Source organism: Solanum pennellii, chromosome 8 (genome assembly GCF_001406875.1).
Source record: "Solanum pennellii chromosome 8, SPENNV200".
NCBI classification, from domain to species: Eukaryota; Viridiplantae; Streptophyta; class Magnoliopsida; order Solanales; family Solanaceae; genus Solanum; species Solanum pennellii.
Genome location: NC_028644.1, coordinates 29,785,829 through 29,805,247, shown reverse-complemented (window position 1 = coordinate 29,805,247; position 19,419 = coordinate 29,785,829). Strand labels below are relative to the sequence as shown.

General features: G+C 34.4%; 2 protein-coding genes across 2 annotated transcripts; one reads left to right on the top strand and one right to left on the bottom strand.

The window, feature by feature from the left end:
• Positions 1-837: 837 nt before the first annotated feature.
• LOC114078417 lies at positions 838-15,559 on the top strand. The gene is given in 7 exon segments (XM_027919274.1): positions 838-1,066; positions 2,147-2,259; positions 2,745-2,799; positions 5,073-5,205; positions 15,076-15,129; positions 15,207-15,262; positions 15,265-15,559. Coding segments are annotated over 7 exon segments (681 nt in total). The 3' UTR covers positions 15,306-15,559.
• A 227-nt stretch (positions 15,560-15,786) lies between these two features.
• Positions 15,787-17,233, bottom strand: LOC107028009. Its single transcript, XM_015229060.2, has one exon. The coding sequence runs from the start codon at positions 17,072-17,074 to the stop codon at positions 15,866-15,868; it is 1,209 nt and encodes a 402-aa protein (XP_015084546.1). The 5' UTR covers positions 17,075-17,233; the 3' UTR covers positions 15,787-15,865.
• Between the last annotated feature and the right edge of the window lie 2,186 nt (positions 17,234-19,419).

Here is a 19,419-nt window from a genome sequence, read left to right as displayed (position 1 = left end):
AATTCCGCATGCAATGTTCTCCAAAACTTAGAAGTAAACTGCGTACCTCTATCTGATATGATGGAGAGTGGAACTCCATGCAACCGAACAATCTCCGAGATGTAAAGTTTGGCTAACTTCTCTGCATTGTAAGTCACCTTGACCGGAATGAAGTGAGCAGACTTAGTTAACCTATCCACAATTACCCAAATAGAGTCAAACTTACCCAATGTCTTTGGAAGACCAACCACGAAGTCCATTGCATCCTTTCCCACTTCCATTCAGGAATGGGCATTCTCTGAAGTGTTCCTTCGGGCCTCTGGTGTTCATACTTTACTTGCTGACATTCCAACAAACACAATATATTAGGTGATTTCTTCTATCTTCCCTATCCTTGTAGAGAGTTACCAAGTACTTATTGCCAGTGGGAGGTGACAAGTATCTCATGGAATTAGTCGAGGTGCGTAAAAGCTGGTTCCTCCAGCACGGCTATATAAAAAAAGTTCTTTACTGTTTCACTATATCCAATTACTAGACTTTCCATAGTGAATCATTGATTATGGTCATAAGGCTAAAGTAATAAGTCTTGTTTTAACTCATTATCTCTCAATAGTAATTTTGTTAGCTTATTCAGTTTTCTTCATTTTCAGCTTTCCCACTAGCCCGAGTGAAAATGTAATGGTGGACCTCAGGACTGGAAACAGAGAGCTGAAACTACAAACTTGGCTTATAATATACTAAGATTCCTTCAAGTAGTTTGGGTAATCTGAATGCAACCATCTTAGAAATAGATGAACAAGTAGTCTAAAAGCAAGAATACAAGCACTAGAAACTAAAAGCAAAATCTTTAAACAGACGATGGATTTTTATAATAACAGTTTATACAACTCTCTATCTCCACTAAGGCATCCACCATTCACACCACCGGAGACCATCGGAATTGGTCTTCTAGCATCTCTTTCTTTCTCTCTTTGTGCTAAAGCATCATCTGCTCACCATCAGTGTCCACCTCTTTCACTGGTTATAATAGATGATCTCTTCATACTTCTCTCTTCTCCACCGACCCCTTCCCTCCTTCTCGATGTGGGTAAGATCTGATTTCTGGCGACTAACTTTAGCAATAGATTTTGGTGGAATCCACCAAATCGACCAACAATACCGACCAATACCCAATCCCGGTGATTCCTATCCCTTAATCTTTCTTCTCTCCCCCCATTTGGCTTATGCGATGTTACTTGTTTTGATTATTTTGCTTTTGCTTTGCCTAATTTCGTTTTCTCTCGTTCATAGATTGGAATTTGTTTCAGTTGTGTCTTTAGGTGTAGAGAATTAATTGTCTTTTTTGATTATTTTGTTAGAATTTGTTTCAGTTTGTTTGCTCCTTTAGATTATTACTTGCTTGCCCTTTGAATTCCTTCCTTATTGATCTTTTCCTTTAGGTTCTTGGCTTCTTGCTTGTTCTTTACTATTGATTCTTGTGTGTTTAGTGTAAACCCTTGACTAGTTTTTATTTGCTTTAGGATATGATGGTAGACTAGGGTCATGTTCTCTGTTGGGGATGGAGGCGAGGGTTAGGGGTGGTAAGTGGCTTTAGGGAGCTTCTAGATTGAGAGTAAGTTCTTGGAACATAGTGACCTTAACAGGGAAGTCCATATAGCTAGAGTTTCATAAATTATAGACTTATAGAGTTGTCCTCACTTCTGGCAACTACCTCATCACATGTTTCATTTATAAGAAAAAAAGGAAAATTTAGCAGATTCTTAGTTTTGGCCATGGTTGATTTGAAGACCAAGCATTGTTCTTGTTACGGCAGCTGGTGGCCGATTCAATAAATTTCCATTTTGGCCTTTTGGGGTTTCTTGATTTACTTGCAGTCGTTCATCTCCCCTCCTCTTTTTTCTATTTCTTTTTAGTGTTTTCGGTTGAGTAGTCATAGATTGTGTTTGGTCGAGGGTTTCTCTTCTTTTTTTTGGAAGTAAGAAGGGTTTACTAAATTTATAATGTTATATTAATTTTCTAAAATTTAAATGGTTTTCCTCTTCCACTCTACCTCAAGAGGTAGCAGTAAGGTTTACATATGCTTTACCCTCCCCAGAATCGACCCCACCTGTGGGATTACATTGGTTTATGTTGTTGATTTTTCTCCTTCCATTAGTTTTGGCTTAAGATAGGTGGCTGGGTGGTTCTCGACTTGGGGAAGATGATGAAACTGCAGGTGTTGTTGGGAAACGGAATTCAGGTGTGATAGATTTTTTTGGTGGAGTAGTGTTGCGGGAGAGGGTAATTTGATGGGGTGTATGGTGGAATCAAATTATGGAAGCGAGAATTATTTGGGAGGGGCTAAAATAGGGTTAGGTTAGTGACGTGGCACACCAGGCGTCAACCTCAGCCGAATGCTAGGCCACATAAGATTCAGTATCTGGGTCCTTGCAACGATAGACCTCCATTAAATATAGGGGAATATGTGATAAATATAGTAAAATTAGGGGTATATTTGTTCAAAAAGTATAAAAGGGGGTTATGTAGATAACATTTGAAAGTAGAGGGGTAAATTTGATACTTTTCATTAAAAGGAATGCGAAATGTATAAGATGTTCACTAATTCCCTAAATGAAAACCTCGGGCTAATTTTATGGCAACACTTACTTTCAAGTGAAGAGGTGATTGTCAATTCTAAAGACTACAAAGTATTGTGAAGTATTTACTACATACAATATTGTCCTCATTAATGCTTGCTAATTTCAGAATTTTTATATGATTAACAGCAATATCATGCTTACTTCATGTATGAAGTTGACTCTTGGACCATCATTGCTGCAGGTTTGTCTACTTCCCTCTTTTCTTTGGCATTGCAGCTTATTCATTGCCTAAAAGATCACTTTAAACATAGCGCCTGTTTCTGATCATAGCCTAGTGTTATCAAAAACAGAAAGGGCAAAAAAAGCTCAAGGCTTCTTGGAGCTTTAAGCGCAAAGAACAATGAAAGGGTGGGCCTTAATGAAAAAAGGCGCAAAGGGAGAAAAAAATATAACTATGTATGTTTAATCCAAGACTAATACTTATAAGCCAAATCCAAATATATGAATAATGGAATTGATTTTTCTTTTTAATGATAAAGTGAAATATCAATTGCTTAGTGTTTCCTCTTCAGAAGAGGCTTATTAGCAAGGAAAATTATGCCTTGTGAATTAGGTTTGAAGGATTTGTAATGGAGCATGCTGTAGAGGAATTTGGAAAGGTAAGGTCGTAGATGCCTTGTGATTCATGCCCTCCGCTAATTGTCTGTCTCGTATTGCTGTCATACCTGGGCAAAGAACCATCAAATAGTGTTATGGCACAATGTAGGCATGCGCCATTGACTATCAGATGCAAAATTAAAAGGACAATCACGGACATAAAGAACATAGTTTAAAGTGAAAGAGGACAAGGGTTTAGCTTGTCAACTCCTTTTGGTTTTGTCTGGATCCCATTGTCTAAAGTAACTGTATTGGACAAAATACAAAAGTGATTTGTTACCAAAAATATGATCAAAAGCACCCGAATACACGACCCATGATCCATAATTACTAGACTGTGAAACATAAGCAAGAAAACGAGGATTCTTGTGGGGATGTTAGCTTACTTGCTCAATAGTAAAGGAACTCATTATATTCTGTTTGAGGCTTTGAGGAATATGAACATTATAAGGTGGTCAAGAAGGCTAAGCAACCGAGGCTACTTGTGGAGATGTTCGCTTACTTTCTCGATACTAAAGGAACTCATCATATTTCGTTTTAGCAATATGAGCATTATCAGGGGGTCGATCATGAAGAGTACAACATATGTCACAAGTGTGTCCAAGCTATGACAATAACTACAGTTAGGTCGAGCTTCCAAAACGACCTCCTCCTCATTGACTCTCCATAACTTGAGATGTTCGATTTTCTATGGTTTGAGATCTGAGAAAAAAGGAGTTAGTGATGAATGATGAAACCACTTTTTGATGGGATCGTAGAACTAGAAACAACGTCTCTCTGTGCTCTTGTTTTTTTTTTTCACGGTCGTAGTGACTAACATCGACCTTTCAAATCCCTGTGACTGCCTGCACCTGGCCCAAGTAAGTAGACTTATTGGATTATTGTTTCTTCAAGTTGGTTATTTGAGATATCACTCATAAAAACGAGATATTTCATTACTGTATAAAACACAAACCTTTTCCCAAATTAAATCACAGGTCTGGAATGAGTGAAACAAGGACATCAACTTGGAATCAATAGATCGTCATAGGAGACTACATAATTAAGCATCAACCTTCTCTCATTATGCTTTGGCCTTTCCATCTTCCTCACTAGCCTTTATTTTTTCATCTACCACACTAGCATTGTTTGTTAAGCGATCTTGGGCTTCTTGACAAGTATCACAACTCAATCGATGAAGCCCATGCTAAATACTTCTTAACTTTCCATTAATGGTTCTGAAGTGATCATAATATCAACTCCAAAAGACATCTTGTGAAATTAGAATTTCGTAGCCTAAATTCTAGAATCTTTTGCTAGAATCTGGAAAAAGGGTATTGTTATAAGCTTGCTTAAAAAGTAATCTCTTGCATGGTTATAACCCCCTCCGTCATATGGAGGGGCACAAGCTTTAAATTATTTCTGACATTACTGGATACTTCTGTTGACCATGTTTTACCCTCTGAAAAGTAGATACATGGAAAATAAAACCAAAAAACAAAATCAATGTACAAGGGAATTGACTGCTTGGTGACCGCAGATAAGGTACTGGTAAATGTTAAAATTATTTCTTGGTTGGGGGCGAAAAAGCTTTTAAGCAGGCTAGCATTTGATTATTTCTTCTATTGAAAGACAATTGTTCCCAGTTCATAAAGAGCATATCCTGCAGATGATTATTTGGGCAAAATGATCATACAGGACCATTATTTTCATTCTTAAATTTGCTGGAAATCATATTCTATCATTAGTAAATGAGAAAGCAGTTTTTAATATTTCACGGCCTACTGTGCACACCTGAGGGTAGCAGTTGCAGGTTCCCTTGTCACAAAAAGAAATATTTCACAGCCTAATTGTTAGCACTCACTGGAAAATTCTCAGATTGGGCAGCTATTTTGACGTGTTTAATGACCATAAAGGGCTTATTGCATGAATCAAAACATCACAGGAGGTGGCTATGGTCTTCATGCTGCATTGGCATGGTAGTGCCAGTGTTTTGGTTGCATCATATGCTAAGGGGAGTTGCTAATCACAATAAAGTTTTTATTTACTTCTAATTATGGTTGTCTAATAGCCACTTTTGGCAAATGAAACTACTAAACAACTGAAATTAAAGCAGTAACCAAATGTAGACTTTAATTTTGCCTATTGCATTCCTACAGATAAGCTACCACCATCCCCTTGCCCGTCACATTTGTAATAGTTCTAGTTTCTTTTTCTTCTAATGTTCATGCCTTTATTTTATTTTGATGATGAGGGAAACCCGCAGCCGCTACCCTTTGGGTGAACACAGGGTAAAACTCCCGCTCCTATGCAATAGCTCGCAAACCACACAGGAGAAGTAACCGCACTAGGCAAGCCTAGTGTGACGAGCTCGACCCAGAAGGCAAACCCTTTACTTTCGCAAACAAGGGGTTTTGAATTTGAGACCTCCAACATGGAAGCCCAAACCAAGCCCAAACCACTGACAACTAGTCTTTGGCCATGTGTTTTGTGCTTGTACCGCATATCAATGAGTATACAATTAAAAAATATAATGTTTAATTATATGTATGTGATATTTTTTTTTCAGTTTCAAAAAAATAAATATCACATATATATAATTAAACATTATGTTGTGAGTAATGAAATTGATCTTTTTGTTTTGGGAAAATAACTGGACAATTTTATTCACGAAGTAACAGTTGAACAGCTCAATGAAGGAGAAAAACACAAAACAGATCAAAATTGCGACTAAACAACAAGTTCTAGTCCTTACTAACTGATTACTGTGCTACATCAGCTAAGGGTAAAAAATCAAACTATCTAACTTTTGTTTCACTCTCAGTCGTGTTGCACCTTGAACGTGCACTTTGTATACAATCTGCTTGATCACTGCTTCAACACTACTCTGCTTCTGTTGAAAGATCCCGGCATTCCTTTTCCTTCCAAATATGATATGGAGCACAGGCCAGACACATTCTGTATACTTCTGCAGCTGCACTATAGCCTTTATTGAATGAGATAGTCCCTTGCAACTCTTCATGCCACTCCATGGGATGCCTCCTTATTCCCTGCCTGCCTCTAGTAACTGTGTCCAAATTGTTGAGGAGACCACACACTTCAAAAACAAATATGCTACACTTTCATCAGCTTGCTCAAGGTATGGGAAGAGGAAAGTAATAAAGAGAGGTCTATACTATTACTGTTCGATTAGCTTCAGTCCAACTAAATTGTTGCTGGTACAACTTTATACGAACCAAATTGCAAAATAGAGAGGCTATGGTGGAAAATTGCAGCAACTAGCAGAGTATGTTAGGACATTGGGTGGTGTGTGAATATCATAATATTACATGGTATTGTACAGAAAGAAGAAACAACAACAGGCTTACAAGGGATATGCTCGGATTTTCAGATTTCGTTGACGACTTGGAGCTCATAGATCCTCCCCTCAGTGGAGGTTCCCGCTCTGACCCACCATCCTGTTAGGAATTTCCATATTTACTGTTAAGATTTACAGTTTACCTGGACAAAATGGGATAATCAACAGATCTCTTCAGGATGTGATATAGACATTCAAAAATATTAGGCAAGCTGTGTTGCCCTGGCTTTTTCTGATCATACTCCCATTTCATTACAATGTGGGGAACGGGGAGTTCAATATCATATTTCATGTTTGAAAACTGGTGGTTGGGGGTTGAAGGTTCACTGATAAAGTGAAGTCTTGGTGGTCTTCTTTGAAGTTTATGGTAGACCCGGTTACATCCTTGAAAGCTGAAGCACTTAAGGAACTAAAGGAATGGAATTCTATTAATTTTGACATCTTGAGGAAGAACAAAATTAAGCTCTTGGATCAAATCTCAGAACTGGATAGCATTCAAGAACTTAGAATTCTATGTGGAGGAATTGATACCGAAGGTTAGATTATTCATGGAGATAGAGGAGAATGCAATAATGAAGAGATATCTGGGAGACAGAAGTCAAGGTTGCAGGGCTAAAGTAGGATGATAGAAACACAAAATTTTCCCAACAAATGGCATATGTTCACAGCTTGTAGTAAGTTGTGAACCTGTAGAAGATCAAGTGGCTATCAAAAGGGAGGTAGTGTCCTTTTATTAAAAGTTATATGATGAAATTGAAGATTGGAGACCTGATTTACCTGTCTGAAATGCCCTAAAATCAATGTGGAAGAGTAGTAGTGTCTACTACTGCGAGCATTTGAAAAAGAACAGGAGATATTAGACTATATCAAGAATTCAACATGTGTGCTAATAAAACATCAGGGTTCATCAAGAGCAACCTTGTAATGACACTTGAAAATTTTCCACTCAAAAGAAATTTTCGAGAGAAGTTTTAATTCGAAATACGTGGCTCTAATTCCTAAAAGAATGGGCTACGGAGGTAAGTCATTTTCATCTATCAGCCTAATAGGAAACGTATACAAGATTTTCTCCGAATTGCCTATAGCTCCAAGAGACTCAAGAAGGTGATATAAGCTGGTGGATTGCTATCAAATGGCATTCCTTAAAGGTGGATAATAGATGAGACATTAGTAGCTAATGAGTGTATGGACACCCGAATGAAAGAGAGGAATCCAGGCGTTTTGTACAAACTAGATATCAGAAAGACTTATGATAATGTAATTATCATGTAAATTGGGCCTCTCTGATTAAGAGGTTGAAGGATATGGGTTTTGGTAAGAAATGGGTCAATTGGGTCTTCTTCTGTATCGTACTGCACGATTCTCAATTTTATTAGATGGAGTACCTTAAGGGTCTTTTTCCTCCCGAAGAGAATCGGGATAATGGGTCCCCTCTCACTTTCTCTTCATTATTGTACTGGAAGGGCTAAAAAACATGATAAAATTTGCTAAACCAAAACAATTGTTTACGAGGTTTCAATGAAGGAAGCAACATGAAAGTTACACACTTTTTATATACTGATGATTCCTTGGGTTTTCTTGACTTTAAAGTGGAGTAACTTCGGCGTTTGAGACTTATTTTAACAGTATTTGAAGTGATGTCTGGGCTACAGGTGAATTGGAGGAAAGTCTTGCTTTTCCAGGATCTCTTTCTTGCTACTGTCTACTTAGGCTTGCCCCTGGGATTATATGTCGCAGGAGATGTGTGATAGAGTTCTTGAAAGGGTCGGAAAAATGATTGACTCGGTGGAACTTACAATATCTATTTTTGGGTGGTAGGGTGGTACCGGTTAACACAGTTCCTTTCTCATTACCCACTTACATGATGTCATTATTCCTTTTGACTACAAAAATTGAGAATGACTTGATTTTTTTAGGAGAAACATCATTTAGCAAGCTAATAGAGATAAGAGGTGCTTTCATTTAGTCTAGTGGAGAACTCTCATCAGTAGCAAGATGGGTGGGGGCTCAGGCATAAGAAATTTGAGAATGCACAATATTTTTGTGATGAAATGGTCAAGTGGAAAACTCTCACATTAGCATGATGGATGGGGGCTTAGGCAAGCATTGTGAAGATTTAGTTTGGAAGAGCAAGCATTGTGAAGGAGAGCTTTCAGGGGGAAAATATGGAGAAGAGGTTACCTGGTTCTCAAGAAAGGTAATTCTGCTTATGGTGTCGGTGTATGGATGTTCTTGGAATTTTCTGGCATTCTCTTGTCAATAATATTAGGATAAAAGCAGTGTTATCAAAGGCGCGATTTAAGCGCGCTTAAGCCCTGAAGCGAGGCTCAAAACGTGTTGAGCACTTCACCTCGCTTTATGTGCGCTTCAGTGTCGTCATCAAGGTTCTAAGGCAAACTTTTCCTTGCCAATGAGCCTCTTATGAAGAAGTTTATGAAGAAGTGACACTAAACAATTGATATTTCACTTTATCATAAATTTTTTTTCAATTTTTTTGGTCATATATTTGTCATTCATGCTTATAGTTATTAGTCTTGGACTAAACATATATATTTGTATTTTTTTCTCCCTTTGCTCCTTTTTTCATCAAAGCCCACACTTTATTTGCGCTTTGTGCTTAAGCCCCCACGGACCCTTGAGCCTTTTTGCGCTTTTCGCTTTTGATAACACTGGATAAAAGTTGGCAATGGGAGAAACACTTCTTATATGGAATGACAATTGGATTCAGCATGGACCACTAAAAGGTCTTTTCATCTACATTTTCAGCTTGAATCAACAGTCCAAGGCACTAAGTCTGGAAACAGGGGTTGAATTTAAGCTTTTGAAGTCTGTTTAATGACTGGAAATGAGTAGAAATAGCTGATTTCTTCAATATTTTTGATGATTTCCCCAAGTACAACAGCTAATGAGGACATATTAATATGGTAGAGGCATGGAAAGGTGATTGCACTGCACAGTTAAGTCAGCATACATATTTCTGAGCCAAACTGGGCAGCAGGAGGATTTATTGGCCTTGTAAACACATTTGGAGAGCAAATATTCCTTATAAGGTGGCATGTTATTTATGGTTGGTTGCAAAAGAAGCATGTTTGAGTCGCAAGACAATTTGATGAAAAGGGGGTTTCTGTTGTGTTCAAAATGATTTGTCTGGGAAGGACTCAAAATCATAAACTCCTTTTTTTCTTTCTCAAAAAAAGAGAGCATAAATCCTCTCTTTTTACTCTGCGGAGTTACTGATCTGATGTGGTAACTATTTCTGAACATGGAAGTAGTCAAGTGCACTATGCTAAAGACTACTAAAGGGCTGCTGGAATGTTGGAATAACACTATTGGAAATGTCAAACAAAGGCAATGGTGGCAAACAATACCTGCCTGCCTGTGATGGACTGTGTGGAGAAAAGAAACACAAGGTTTTGAAGGAACCTACAACTCAGTACAAATTATTAGGATGAACTATTTGCTCTAATTTTACTTTTGGTGTACCGAAGAACTCATAGATGATGCCGAATCCTTGTAAGGAATTATAGAATCTTGGTAAGAAGAGCACGGAGATCTTTTTGCTTTTTTGTGGAATCCTTAAAACAAAGTATTAGTATGAACTACAACTTTATCATTCACTTGGTCTACTTTAGCTGTCTTCCCATAATTGCCTTTTCATTTACCAAGAATTCATTGTAGTATAAAGTTATAAGTTTACTGATCATTTATTAGGAGATCAAATTAACTTTTTGGTACAAATATTTAGAAGAGTCCAAAAGAAGTGTAACATGGTCGTTCCAACTTTTATGGTAACTAGGTAAATTGCCCGTGCTTCGCACGGGATTAAAATATTTTATTAATCTTACATATGATTATTCGATAATATTCATATTTTCGATACATACAGTACATTTTCAAGAATCTTTTATCTTAAGGCAAAGCGCTCCTCCGAAATCAAAGTGATATAGTCATAGAGAGAATTTAAGTATAAGAAAGAAGTCTAAGAAAATCTCCGTAGAAATAGTTCGTCAGAAGTAATGAAATTTGCTAAATTCCAAAAAGTAATAAAGAACAACATCAGATGTTAAAGAAGAGTCCAAAAGCCTCAAACAACACTACTCCCAAGTAAAGTTGAACATCACGTCCATACAAGAACATATTTAACTAAACTCAAATGCAAGACCTTCAGCTCCTTTCTTATAAACTTCAATCAATCTGTTTTTATTGTAGTATGACATGTCATGTATATTTTTAAAAGGAAAAAGGGTCAAAAATACCCCTCACTTTAGTTTATTAGTTGACTATATCCCTGTTGTTAAAACAAAGTTATTTATACCCTCGCCGTTACCAATTCACCATTTATACCCCTCAATTGACGGAAATCCCCAAATCAATCAAAATTGACCCAATTTCATAAAAATTACCCATCCTCATTTTAAACCCATATGCCCGACCCATCTAAAAATCTAACCCAAAAACCATTTAACCCAATTTTAGGATCTGACAGTATTAGGTTGTTTAGGAGTATCCCATCCTCGCCATCTCTCCTCTTGAGTGGCATGAAAAAGAGAGTTGATTGCACGAGAAAGAAGCCATCAGTCATTGGCGATGATAGTGATGAAAGTCTGGTAGGAGGTAATACTTCATAAAATCATCCATCAAAACTATCAAGAAGAGCAGTGAATATGTAGGTTTGGATATAGAACTAATTTTTTGTGTGTGAATGGTTCTTTGTGCTTGATTTCTTTATACAATAGTGTATTATTCTTTGAAGGATTTGTAATAACAGCTTGTTGTTTGGCGTAAAAAAAATTAAAAATGATAACTCTATCTCTAATTTCATGACTAAACAATAAATAGCTGGAATTTGAACAGAAGAGATAATCCACGGGTGTTAGACAAACCTCGGATAATAACTTCTCTTCTTTGTGATATAAAATGGAGATTTCTCCAACTAGTTCAACATGTTTTCTCCTGCAAAGAGATGAGGAAAATGGGTTATGATTTTGGGTTAGGTTCTTAGATGGGTTGGACATGGGTTTAAAATGGGGAATGGGTAATTTTTATAAAATCGGGTTAATTTTGATTGATTTGAGGATTTCCGTTAATTGAGGGGTATAAATGGTGAAATTGGTAACGGCGAGGGTATAAATAACTTTGTTTTAACGGCAGGGGTATATTCAACTAATAAACTAAAGTTGAGGGGTATTTTTGACCCTTTTCCCTTTTTAAAATGGCCCTAAAATTATTATTATTATTATTATAAATGTGTTTGGAACTGTTCACATTTGGATATTCTAAACTAAAATTTTGATACTTAACATATTAAAAAATCTCACAACATATTTTGTGAGTACTTGAACTGACAAATATCCACAAATAATAATAAAGACAACCTTTGTTTCCAAGCAATCAAGAAGAAAAAGACATGTTGCTTAACATATTTTTCATAAAGATAGTCTATTGGGTTGTATCCAAGTTTACAATTCACAAACTTAATTGAAATAATCCAAAAGAAAGAGTTGTTACTTCTTTATTAAAAAAAAAAAAACTTTATCAAAATAAAGAGTTAGCACTACAGTAAAATGATCTTTAACGACAATTAATGGCCTTATTGTCACTAAGTATGTATTTTCAGGGGATATTGGTACTCTCTATAAATGTCCCTAAAGTTTATAGCAACATTGAATCTAATGACAATTAATTAATGTCGGTAAAAGCTCTAGCACTCTTCGTTACGCATATTTATTTTTGATAAAATTTTAATTTTTGTTAAAGTGTATTTTGGACATTTTTTAGTTTCAAAAAAGAAAACTTGATCTCTTATTATGCTCAAAAAGAAGAGACAAGAAAATATGTCAAATTAGTTAACTTGCGACAAAAGAAGTGGACTGATTGTGTCTACACTAATAATCAAAATAATATACTATCCCTGGCAAGAAAGAGAGCAATCTGTTTGGTTCTTTTAACAAACTTCATCATTGGTTTCGTATTATTTATCACACAATTTTTGTTGTGTGTTATCAAATATAGCACAACACAAAAGTAATTTGCCCATAAATTATATGAAGAAAATATATAGAAAGGGACAAAAGAGACATAAATTTTCAATCATCCTTACTGGAATTTTTAACAGAGCTAAACAAAAGTCAGCAAAATAGCAAATAGGAATTGTAATAGATGCATGAATCACTGACTTACCGTAAATGATTAAGCTTTATGAACTATGAGGAATGAAACACTTCATAAGAAGTTTAATTAATGTATTTCTATGTGACTTTCCTATAGCAATAAAAAAAAAACTACAAACAATAGTGGCAGAAATAGAAGTTTTGTCTACTAAAGAATCAAATGTAATGGATTCAACCATTTCAATAGTGTTATGAGTTGTGCAATGAGAGATGCAAGAGTAGTAACGTGGCATTGCAATCAAAATAAATTTTCTTTGTTTGTACGAAGAAACTGTAGAAAGAGATAAAAGAGAAGATCAATTTTCAATGATCTTCTGTGAAACTTTTAACAGAGTAAAAAAAAGTCAAAAAAATAGCAAAAAGAATTGTCATAATTACATGAATTATGACTTATAGTAAAGATTAAGCTCCATGAAATGGGAGGATGAAAACTTTGAGGAATGAAACAAACTTCATAAGAAGTTTAATTAATGTATTTGAATTCGACTACCCAACAACGGGGAAAAAACTACAAATAATAGTGGCAGGAAATCCCGCTATTTATAGACAACAAAAGGTAGTGTGAATAAATGTTTATTGTGCCTTATCGGAAAGGTCACGACTCTTTGGAAAAATTACAACCCTTCGAAAAGGTCACAACCTTTCATAAATGTCACAATTTTTCATAAAAGTTGCAACTATTCATAAAACGGAAAAGGGTCTAAAATATCCTCAACGTAATGGAAATGGTACAAAATTACCCTCCATCCACCTATTGGCTCCAAAATACCCTTCCCACCCACCTATTGGGTCCAAAATACCCTTGTCATCCACCTTTTGGTTCAAAATTGACCACTTATTTAACGATTTTATATTTAAACTATTTAAATATTTTTTAAAATACGTGGTGCTCAACTATTTGTTTTAATCTAACTTATTAGTACAATTTATAAATCAATCCACTATCCATCAATTACTAATTAAACCCTCCAAATTAATAAATCACTCACATTATTAATGCAACAACACAAAAGCTACTGCCAATTGAGTGTTTTTAAAAATTTGAGACGAAAATATCTATAGAAATAAATTATCATACATTCAAGTGTCTAAATAAAAATTACCGATAAACTTAAAAGTCTAACTATGTTCATCTTAATTATTCTTACGTCTCAATTATGTGATGTTACTTCATAGGTAACTTTTTTTCAAAATAATATATTAAAGGTTTTAAAACAAATCATAAATATTTATAAAATTATATTTTAAAAAAGTACATGAATTAATTCGGGATGTATTACTTCTTTACCTTTAACCATAAATTTCTAATTCAATCTTGAAAGAGAATCAAATTGAAAGTGTCCTCCTAAATAAGCGTCTCAACATAAATTTAATTGGGGCTTCGATTCGGACTCGAATAATTTTGGATATCATTTTCATTAATCTATAATTTCATCGTGTTTTGCAGTGTTTATGACGATTTTGATATTATAGTTGGATTATTAATTGGGTGGGGTTTAGTTAGTAATCGGTAGGTAGTGGGTTGGTTTATAAATAATACAATAAATTAAATTATAATCAATAGTTGAACATCAAGTATTTTAAAAATATTTAAATAGTTTAAATTTAAAATCATTAAATAAGTGGTCAATTTTGAACTCAAAGGTGGATGACAAGGGTATTTTGGAGCCAATAGGTGGATGAAAAGGGCATTTCGGAGCCAATAGGTGGATGAAGGGTAATTTTGTACCATTTTCAATACTTCAAGGATATTTTAGACCCTTTTCCGTTCATAAAAATCAGAACTTTCGAGAAAAGTTATAACTTTTGATATAAATGTTGCAACTCTTAATAATGGTCACAACTTTTCATAAAAGTTACAACTTCTCATAAAAGTTACAACTTTTCATGAAAAGTGAAGGCTAGTTTTGTAAATAAATAAATNTTGGCCGTTGTAAAGAGTAGCAGTTCACGTTGCGAAGAAAACAAATAATAACGAGAATAGAGAGAAACCCTATGCAGCGTTAATGAGAGGAACACAACGCTTCAGGTAATCGATATTCACAATTTCTTAAGTATTACAATTTATATATATATATATATATATATATATATATGGTTTTGGTGATTCAACTTTAGTTTTAGAGATTTTTTATTTTAAGTATAATATGATATGATGATGAATCCTACTTCTCTGTTAAAAATTGCCATCATATTTCCTATTATTGTTGATATGCCGGTGTTGTATCACTTCCGGCATATTCATGTAATAATAATTAAATGCCTATGAACCTATGCCATACACTTGTCGTTGCCTGCATTCATCAATTTTGATCCTCGGGACCTACAAGCTGTTGTTTTGACCTACATTTTGCAGGTTGGCAAAGTTCAGATGGGATGTTGTATGGCTACCATTAGGTCCCATTAGGTAAGCCTGCTTGACTGTTTCCACATTCTTATTTACTCCTTTTGGTGAAAAACTTGCATTGATCTTTGAAATTGCAGTGTCGCTGGAGTGTGCATTTACGTAGAGTATTTACTGAATGTGTCATCTGAAGAAGTGAGAAACTTAGAGGATATATGTATGCATATAAAGCCAGGTAAGAGTGCAGAGGATGTATGTATGGGCCCTTAAAGCCAGTTTAGAGCTTTCCCTAATCGAATTTAATACTCGTCTAGTTCCATTATATGATAGCCCCCCTTACTAAGTTTCTTGGTGTACGATGGGAAAGAGCTGAAACTAGTGGCCAGAGCTCTTCTCCTTTTCCACTCTCCTTTTACCCCCACAAGGGGCTTATATATGTTCATTTGATATATTTCACCGTAAATCTTTGTTCCTGGCACTCAGAAAAATAGTCTTTGGTGGAAATTTTTCGTTCTTTAGGCTGTTTGAAAATGTTATGAATGCATGTAAATGTTTGATTGGGAGGAACGTTTTATTTCTCTATTTTGGCCAAGTGCTTTTAGTTGTATTTTATTATTCAGGCATAATTAATTTTTAATATTATATGTTTAGGTGGCACTGCTTAAAAAGTTAATGTTTATTGATACAAGGCAAAACATAAAGAAAGTATTCGAGTGCAAATGTTTGATTATTATTATTATTATTATTATTTGATGGTGTACATGTATATGTGACATTGAAATTGCAATTAGAATATATGCTAGGATAATGTTAAACCAGAGGAGAATGTGACTCCAGCCAGGTTTGAGCCTTTCATGTTGCAATCAGGTAATGGAAGCCAGGCCCAATGATTGTTGTTGTTGTTATAGCTTAACCAAATAGTTTCCCATGTACCTTCAAGATTTGTCATCAAAATTGCCCTTGTTACTCCTTTTGATTTTTGCATACACCCCATCATAGCACCATATGGTTTGCTTATTTTATATATCAACTCATTTGGTGCTACTGATACAAATTCCCAATACCTCCCATTATTTCTGCTCAAACCCCATAGTTCTATTCTCTTTATCTTTCTTTTATTACTGTTATTATTGACTTTGTCTGATCTAATAGTCATCATATTGCCATCACCATAGACGTGTAATAGATCTATGGAATTCCCCCAACTAAATCCAACGGCTAATCGATGATGTTGGTGCTCCTGCTCATTATTGAATGTTGGTCTGATGACAAGCGGAGTATTAGTAGTGATAGTAGTAGTGTTGCAGCATTCATGAGGTCGCACAACGCCTATGATAACACTTCCATTTCGTCCATTAGATGCACTTAAGAATATATATTCATCATCGAAATAGTAGTCTTGGCTAACAACCTCATCTGTTCCCCAACAATATTCCCATGTTTCAACTCTTGAATCATACTCAAATAAAGTTGGACGATTTTGATGATATTCAGCAAACAAGAATCTAAAATGGTTACAGTTGCAATTAGGGCAAGACAATAATTTCATACCGGATCTTCGCCATGAGGATGTACCACGTGGACCTAAAGGACTTGGAGGGATGTTTTTGACAACCCTAGTCATAATATCAAGTGACATGAGTTGTTGTGTATTATTCAAAGCGAAGAGGAATATATTAGCATTAGCAGTCAAAAAGTAGACATCTTCACCTGGTGGTACTACTTGTTTCAACATATCACATATCAATATAGTGAACCAACGATTGGAACAATCAGAAATACCATAGAGAAGGGCTTCACGACGCCAACGTTTTTTATAAAGGAAGAGCCATGTGGCGGAGCTTGATTGATGATTGTAGTTACGAATGAAATCTCCATCAGAAATGATAGACAAAATAGACTTATTAACAGATTTGAGTTGGATAATCTCTGGCAATGAAAGTTGAAGGATTATATATTGGATGAGTTCTGATGGAAGTAAGCAAAAACTGATGGCCTTTGTAGGCATGACTTTCCATCAACAATACTTCTTCTTTGATTGTTCAATGCCAATGAGATATTAAATAATGTGATTAATTTGTTGATATGTAATGATTAGTGGAGAGGACAAATGAAGGCTAGAGGCCAGGGCATCCTATGTGGAATTGCCGTCAAATGAATGGTGGAGAAAGTTTAATGTTATTTATTTTCTTAAGTAGGTAACATAGTCACTAATAATACAAACATTTAAAATGATTTTCGAATTCTATAAATTTTGTCCTAGGCGTGCCTTCATTAGTCATATAGAGATAGGGGCCATAATATGGACATGTCTCAATTTTTAAACAAGTATTATTGGGTGGAAAGAAAAGATACTTAATACAATAATACTTCACACCTCAATCATGCCGTCTTGTGTAGCTAAGTCTCAAACTTATATTATTATTATTACTGGCATTATCTTTCTATTTTCTAACTCTCTCTTTTGTTTTTTAATAATCGTTGGCTTCTAAATTGATCCTTGAAAATATGGGTTGTGCATCAGTAGGTTGGTGCGATTCGATTTTATATATTATCGGTTTGATTTATTACTTTTTTAAAAAAAAATACGTTAAATCAATAATCAAATCAGTAAGATATTTTTTATATGTTATATTCCTTAACAATTCAATTCTCGGTTAACCAATAAGAGAATATTATAAAATAAATATATGACTTCTCTAATGAATTTGACCGGACAACAAAATAATGTAACTTTTACAAATGATCATAAAATGTAAACAATAATAACAAACATGTAAAGAACTACACAAGTGTAAGTCAAAGAGAATAAAGAGGAATAGGGTTCTTACTTTAGATTTATATGTTTTGTATAATGTAAAGTTATGAATTGAAGGTTAAAGGGAAAAGACTAATAAGATAAAAAGATTAATATATATTATTTATGTACAAATAAAATCAACAAATTACTAGTTTCAATGGATTATCGATTTACTCAATAATCTAATATTAAAAAAAATCAATATCGAACTGATAATTCGACCATTTATAAAACTATTACAAATTGCTAACTGAATAACCAAATTACTAAAATAAATTAATGAAATTTTTTCGATTCGATTCGTAGATCGTAAATTTTGCACAACCCTATTTTGACATTAAAACTCTAGCATGTTTAACAACTATAGACAACTAGTAAAACGCTTCCCACTCTATAAAACAAATTCATTCGCTTTATTAAAGAAAATGTTTTGATTTATTTCTCATCTTAAACATATTGTTTATCACCATTTATATGTACCTAAGTAACTATTAGCCATGTATTGTTGAATACGTTGAAATATAAGGTCATTAGGAAGAAGAGCTTCGCATACCCCTCAAAAGATGAATTTTGTTTTAACATAGTTTTGGGTCAAAATGTACAAGTTTTCTTGAAAGATGTATCCTTGTGTTTGAAATAAATAAAAATTAATTAAAATATACTTGAAGGGTGAAATTTTAATATGTATAAAATATTAAAACGAACACTTGTTTTTTACTTTTTGTGGGTGGTTGTATCTTTTTTATTATTTTATACTAAATAGTGGTGTTATTGTAGGAAAAGAGCTTTTTTTTAATAATAGTTGTCACATCTATAATTTTTGACAAATGTTTTGTAGGTCCCGCCTTGTCAGCAGTCTCTTTCACAATTAATTTCGTCAAACTCTCCTACCTTCTACCTGAGTGTTCTTTTATATAATAATAATTTACTACTAAAATTATTGGCGCTCGAGCGGAGATTGAATATCACAAAATTTATAAAATAATATTTAAAATTTATCAGTTATTAAATTAAAATATTACATTATTTTAAATATAAAAATACCTAGTAACAAACATTAATAATGTAAAAGAAAATAATTTCTATTACTTCTTATAATTTATCCTTAATAACATATGAATAAGTTAATGACTGTTAAAATACATATCATGATTTATGACATAAGCAATGATGTCAGTGAGTCACTCAACTGAAATAAAATACACAAATATTTAATTGCGAAGAAGAAGAATAAGAGGTTTAGAGTTTTCAATTTTTAAAGTAAAAGGAAATCCCTCTATTTATAGACAACAAAGGGTAGCGTGAACAAATATTTATTGTGCCTTATCGTATATGTTACAATTATTTGAAAAAGTTGCAACCCTTCGAAAATGTTACAACATTTCATACAAGTCACAACTTTTCATAAATATCGCAACTCTTCATAAAAGTCACTAACTCTTCGTTAAAGCGCAACTCTTCATAAAAAGTCACAACTTTTCATGAAAGGGGACAGCTACGAATTTTGATTTATGGTAGTGCCACGTAGGCGGACTTAAAATTTTCTTATATAT

Excerpts from the sequence above, each read along its gene's own strand:
- LOC107028009 (XM_015229060.2), bottom strand. The coding sequence starts at position 17,074 with ATGCCTACAAAGGCCATCAGTTTTTGCTTACTTCCATCAGAACTCATC.